Source organism: Alligator sinensis, unplaced genomic scaffold (assembly GCF_000455745.1).
Source record: "Alligator sinensis unplaced genomic scaffold, ASM45574v1 scaffold153_1, whole genome shotgun sequence".
NCBI classification, from domain to species: domain Eukaryota; kingdom Metazoa; phylum Chordata; order Crocodylia; family Alligatoridae; genus Alligator; species Alligator sinensis.
Genome location: NW_005842099.1, coordinates 2,441,107 through 2,448,029, shown reverse-complemented (window position 1 = coordinate 2,448,029; position 6,923 = coordinate 2,441,107). Strand labels below are relative to the sequence as shown.

At 45.5% G+C, this 6,923-nt stretch overlaps 1 protein-coding gene across 1 annotated transcript in view; it reads right to left on the bottom strand.

The window, feature by feature from the left end:
* FUCA2 (alpha-L-fucosidase 2) overlaps positions 1-432 on the bottom strand; it is an 8,135-nt gene extending 7,703 nt beyond the window's left edge. Inside the window, exon 1 of the mRNA XM_014520238.2 lies at positions 424-432. Within this exon, the coding sequence (XP_014375724.2) occupies positions 424-432 (9 nt within the window). The remainder of the gene's footprint in view (positions 1-423) is intronic.
* Between the last annotated feature and the right edge of the window lie 6,491 nt (positions 433-6,923).

The window sequence follows — 6,923 nt, the reverse complement described above, 5'->3', positions numbered from 1 at the left end:
TCACATGACAGCGATCAGCTGACCGGGGCGGAGGCTGCGGGGAGTCGGAGGGAGGGAGTGGCTCCGTGCTTCTGCCGCCTTGCCCTGCCTGCGGGGGCAGGATTTGCTGCTTTGGTTTTTTTTTTTACATACTTTTTTTTTTACAAATGTGTTTTTCAGGAAAATTGTGCGTGTCCCAAGTGAGTGATCTAGTTGGTGTACTCAAATCAAGGAGGTCAATCTAACGTAATCAGCTCTCACTTCTGCCGCCCGTGTTGGTTGTGGGGCTCCAGGTGGCGCGGTTCTCCTCGCCGCCCCCGCGAGGGGCTTGCTCCGGTGTTGGAGAGGGTGGTGTTGGCCGCAGGTCGGCCAGGCGCATCTCCAGGCCGCTCCTTGCCGCCGCCAGGGTTTCAGGCCTGGGCTCGCGACACAGGATGGGTTTACGCAGCCCATGATTTTGAAGGGTTTCCTAGCGCTGTTTGTTTAAAGCAAGGTTACAGTGGCTGAGGAGAACGGCAAGGATTGTCTCGGTGGTGGCTTTCAACCTGTGGTCCATCGACAGGCTACATCGGCAACGCGTAGGGGGTGCACGTGCACCCTCTGCAAAAAGCGCCTCCGACGCTGCCGGTTGGCTCTCCTCTGGACTGTGATCAGTCAAAAGTATGCAAATACCCACACTTACAATTCAAAGGGGTCAGCACCTCCATTTGAAACTTCCAAAGTTTCCTCCATTCAAAATTTTTTAGGGGTCTGCTAATGGGGGAAAAAAAAAAGGTTGAAAACCACTGTCTTCAGGTGATATCTTTTATTGGAGACCACTGCATAGTGGGGAGCTTAGGAAGAAGATGCCATGTAGTCCAGCTTCTTTTGGTTTTTTGCTTCTCCTGCTTTAGGTTAAGGATTTTTTCCTTGTAAGTGGCAGGTTTTGATTTCTTCGGTGTTAGAGGAGAGATGAAAATTAGTCTCGGAGACAAGGCAGTGATGACCAAGGAGCTGGAAGAATGATAGTGACATTGTCAAAGGAAAGGACTTTGCAGTCTGCAACAGTCAGCCTGGGGCTTTTAAAAGGTGAGGGGTGGTGTTGCTGGGGTTTTGAAACTTCAAACCCATCCTAGAGAAAGCAGTGTGCTGGGTTGCTCCACTCCAAGCCAGGCACACAGCTGCCAGAATTGTCAGAATCCAGTTGCCACGTGAAGCTCTGGTGCCTGCCCACTGCTCTGCCCAATTGTAACCAAATGCAGTACTGCCCTACCTACCTGCACTTGTCCTCCTCCAAAATGTCTTCAGTGGCAGCCATTGAGGAGAAAGAACCCACATCAACCTCAAAAATGAACAAGGTATCAGAAATAGGAAAGGTTTAAAGGAGTACAGGCAGTGCCTCATGCTTATTGAAGGTCAGCATAGGATAGATATCTGTATTCTGCAAAGAGCACTCAACTGAGCCTTTTCTTGTAAACATGGAATGCCATAAAAAGACTGCATCACTGACTCCGGGAACGTACTTATCTGTGATACAGGAAATTTGTTTTGTAATGTACAAATAGGCCACTCTCAGGGCCGGGAGACTCAGGAAGCTCTCTGTAATGGACTGGTGCCAAGAGAGCACTCTCCTCATTATGGGCCACAAGTGGCAGGGAACACACTACCACCTCCAGCAGATGCTATTCAGCCTTCTCCTACCTAAGAAAAACATAATAGAATAATTGGTGGTTCCACGGCGGCAATAGAAATAGGCTTCTAACTTGATGGACTGAAAAATCTGTTGGGCACATGGATTTTGTTTATCTCAAGGCCCATTAAGATCATGTGGAAAAATCAACAATTCTGGAAACACTGGAGCAGTAATCTGTGTTACGGCTCCTGGGCATGTGAGCCTTGTTAAGTAGCATCTCTTGACACTTCTAGCATTGCTGTGATGCACATCGGTCTTTTCCATTTAATGCAGCAGCAAGAAATTGTCAGAAAGTTTATCTGTCATCTCAAAATCATTGCCTCTTCAAACCTTAGACTAGACTCAGTGGGTGGGACTTCATACAAGATGAGAGGTTGCTGGCATATGCAACCAATTGACAAGAGAAGTAGAGTAAGAGCAAAGCTCTTTCGCTGGCTGCACGTGAATCTACCAGGTGAAGAATGAGTGTTGGGCTTGTCTCTAATTATAAAATAAGATGTATGTCAAGTGGTATATCCCCATAAGCTTGGAGATGGGGGATTTCTACCCTATTTCAACACACTCTGCTTTGTAACTGGAAGTAATCTGTGTTCCATCTCCAGTACTGTAGCAAGGGAAGGGTGAGTGGGGTGACTGCCCCAGGTGCAGAAGCAAAGGGGCATCAACAGGCGCTGCCCAGCTGGGGTGGGGTGTGGGACAGAGCTGTGAGAGGCTCATTTTGGGGGAGCACAGAGATGGGGGGCAGCTCCTGCTGCTGCTGCACGCCCAGGCAAGCATGGGGAGGCGTGTGCCCTCTGGATCTGTGTACAGAGCGAGGACGGGCTGCTGCGGTGGGCTTGCCCTGGGTGCCAAACTTTCTTGCTATGGTACTGATCACCTCTCCCTGTCTGCCATCCCCTGGGTAGATGGCAATCATGCAATTATCACTAGAGTTGGTCAAAACATTTTTGTTGCAATGAAATTTCAACCAAATAAGTTGTTTTGTAAAGGCCAAAATTGAGCTTGGCTTGTCTCCTTGAGCATTATAGGTATGTTTAGTATATTTCAACAGGCCTAAAATAAAATAATTTCTTATTGCACTCAGCCTTATTTAGCATTGGCCCTAGCCTTATTTAGCATTGCCTTGTGCTTGGACTCTTAGCAGTGAGGGGGCAGTGTGACCCCGTGAGGAATGCATCATGCACTGTTTCCCATGACGCTGTCTCAAGAGATGGTAGTGGAATCTACAGCTTCCTTTTTAAATGCTGACAGGCAGTTTCCAGGGCAGACATCGCAGATCCCAGGTCCTATGAGTTTGCCTCTGTCCAAACCATGCTGGTTCAGTAATGGTGTTTCCTCTTCCTCTGCAGCTCATCCTCCTCTGCCACACCACAATGAAGTGACTGAAACATAAATAGAACTTTTACTTTTTTCCCCATTACCTCAGGGCCATAAGGAAATGACCAGACCGCAATATGATTATACCCAATATTACTCCTCACTTGGCCCCTTCACATTGTCTCCTGAATCTTAATTCTCCCACATGCATGCCTTCCTGTGCTACCACTGACAGGACTTTGCAAGGGCCCTTCTTTTGCAGAAAACATTGCACAGCCAAGCTGTTCTGCTCTGTTTCCCAAATGCAGTGTTGGGCATAAGCAATAGTTGAATAAGGGCCAAAAAATAAACCGTTTGCCCTCACCAACACTCTTCCTGTTGCTTTTTCTCGCTCCTCCCTACGTTCTTAGTTGCACAAGTTGACTCGTTCTGCTTTGGTCGCATCACATGCATATTCTCTGCCCCCTCCATCAATGTCTGAATATTTGTTCTATTGATCTGATCATTTCTTCTTCACTGCCTACTTGCAGAATTCTTTGCAATTAGCTAGGTCTTTCTGGTCATTGGCTTGAGCCAATGGGCTGCTGGTTTTGTGCCTGCCAGCCCTACCTCCTGTTAGTCATTTACCCCTGACACAGACTATGAGAGGACATAGTTCCTTCTGGTTAATATCTCTGGGCCTCTTTTCAGCAAATCATGTAAAACAGGGCTGTCCTACTCATAGTGGCTGGGCCATATGCCCCATGGACCACATCAGCAGGGGTAGCCCACCACAGGGGCCATGGGTCCCCCAGGTTAAATGCTACATGTGGGCAGGAGATCTTTCTCCCACTCTATTGCATTGCAGGTGTAGGTGAGCACCTCTCTCCTGCTGCATTGTGCACAAGCCCCCACATGGTACAGTACCCCACTTCACCTGTAGCTCTGGAGTTCCCCTGTGGCACTATGCCACATAGGTACTCTGAGCTGCTGGTTTATGGAGCACTGCATACCACATCACATTGTCCTGACCCCTGTGGCTGGGTCAGGGTGGGGAAGCCAGGGGAGGGAGAAGGAACCTAAAGGCCCTGGCTACTGCTGCAGCTGGAGCAAGGGGCCATATGATAACCCATTGCAGGCCACATGTGGCCTGGGAGCCCTGATGTAGATAATGGCTTCCAAGATGAGTCGGTACCCCAGGACTGAAGTCAAGAAAAGGTCGCCTTTGGCTCCTTGACCCTGTTGGAGATTGTAAGTGTAATTTCCCTTAGGAAAAAAAGTTTTCTTTCTTTTTTCCCCACTTGCCATTATTTATATAATACCTGGGTATTGTGCCCAGGAATGCTGCTGCCCATCTCTGGAAATGCAAAAAGGTGATATACCCGCTCCCTCAAACAACCTTCCCACCACTCTCCTGGACATGCTTCTAGCTCCTTTAGGCTAATGCTTGTTTCGGCTCTTTTTCTGTCTGAACTGATTACTCTGTTTCATTTGGCTTTAATGGTTATTGGACACATTTTGTATAATGAATTGATTTAATTCCAGTTCTTACTAGGCAATTTTTCACCTCCAAAAATCATCACAACTGAGATCCTGTCAGTTAAAGTAATTCCTCCCCATTCATGTAGCTCATCTAGTGAGAACTCACTGAAAGTGCTTTTCTTGTTCATCCTCCAGAGCTGACAGTCAAAAACACTGCATTTACTCCAAATAGTGTAATGGTTATTACAAATATTTTTACTTATATACTTTGATGAATATGTTGAGTATTGTCTGGATGAAACACTTGCTTCCATGACAACATTCATTCTGACTAGCATTCCATGTGATTCTGATTTATAAGAGTATTTTAATTTAAAAATAGCACGTGAATTTTCACTTTTAGTTCTGCCTTTTCATTCTCAATGTTGACTGACTTTCTGTAGGATGTTTTCTTTTACCCTCATTTGTTTAGATGTCTTTTTGTTTTCAACATGTATTTTCAGACTCCTGTGTCTTGTTACTTTCCATTACACTTTCATTTTCTTTGTTTTTAGTTTTTCATATTCTGCAAACATGAGTATTCTTTTGATCTGTCTTTCACCAAAAAGATCTCAGATAACTAAATGTTCCCTATATGTAGGATTTTTACATGTACTTTGTAAAAAATAGTACTATGCTGTACAACACACCTAAGTTACCACTGCTCTATGGCTTAAGCCCTTTGAATGAAAAACAGCCCCATCCACCCCTCAGAAAATGAATGAAAATTTATGGGCTTTGGATCAGGTACTGTGTATTTCATTTAATTAATTTGACTGTATCCATTGAAGTTGTCACAAATAAAGCAAGTTAATAGATCATAAACAGTATGCAAAAGTGTATTGTAATACACTGGACCTCAACTAACTAGATCTAGGAAATGTTACAGTTGCCCCAGTATAATCTCTTAAACCCAGCGTGAGATTAGTAAATCCCCAGCCTGCTGTCACATCTGCAATGATACAACATTGAATTAGGAAATAAGACAATTGGTAAATATTTTTCATGTAGAGACTTCTTGATCAAGACTGCTTGATCTGGGTTTTGTGTAAAACTAGAGCAGTGTCGCTGACCACACAGGAAGCTATGTGAAGACATGTGAGAACAGGTCATAAATAGCCTGGGACAGTCCAGGCAAGGTTATACTAACTAAAACTTCAGTGGAAGATCTCTGACTGTGGATTGCGTTGCCCAAAGAGAACTAGAGGAGCCCTAGCTTTTCATCCTGAGGGATGGTCTATCAAGAGGGGGAAGTGGAGGTGGAAGAATGGAGGAAAAAAGGAAGATGGTTCCTAAGGAGTAGCTGCTAAAAAGGAGCCATAGACACTAACCTCTTTTTCATATAAATTGAATGTCACTCTTTATCTTATACTTAATACCCAAATATATGACATTGGGTTCATTAGAAATATCTCAAGGTAAAATCTTAGCCCCATGGAAGTCAATAAGAGTTTTGCCACTGCCTTTGTCAGGGCCAAGATCTTATCCAATTCAGAGCCAATAAATACATCTTAGTGATTTTAGTCTCTTCAGCTGGCATAAAAACAGCAACTCTTCAAACTGTTTTAGCAGCAATAGCTGCAAAAATATTCTGAAGTGTGTCATACAGCTGGTTAAATAAAATTCTCATTAGTAGAGCATCTACAATCCATGTAATATATTTAGGCAACTTTTATACTTCCATAGCTAATGTTTCCCATTCAAACCCTGTAAAATATAGGATTTCACTGTCCATCCAAAGTAGTGAAACTATCACATTGTGTGTATATGCCGTTTATGAGCTGCGAATTAGGAAAGTATCTTGAAAGCTTCTGATTTCAAGGAGAAAAGGATGTAGGCAAACGTGAGGGTATGACATTGCCACCTTCCTTACGTTACACGACCTATTGTGACACCTAGAAAAATAACCTTTTAATATGAAATCTGCTCGTGTTAGAAGATTTGACTCATCTCAGTACCTACCCGTCCCCAAGAGCTGCTCTGTTGTGTGGGCAGGGAGGCAGGGAGAGAAGACATCCTGCATGCACAAGAAATGTGATCCTGCCCCTGCCTTAGCTCTGCTCTCACTGACCATTCCTTTGTTGCTCCCGGGGAGCAGAAAGTAAAAGTGGAGTCAAGCCCTCCTGCTTCTGCAGTCCTGGCAAAAGGAAAAGCTTGTAGCAGGTTTGCACCTCAATGATGCCCTCTCCCAGCACAGACGGGCTGTCATTCTCTACTCCCCTGCAGCACGGGGGGTCACTTGCGCCTCTGGAAAGTGGGCACAAATGCTGCCCTTCTGCTTTTCCTGATCTCCAGCCCCCTTGGGGGGAAACCCAGCTGCTGGAGTAAGGCAAGGCGGAGTCCTATAACCACCACGGGGTGGGTAAGCTGGGCTGTGGGAAAGGTCCTCAGCTGGGGTGCCTCCATGTGTGTGCAGGGGGGGGTTGTGCTTTTGTGTGTCCATCTCCCCCCCCCC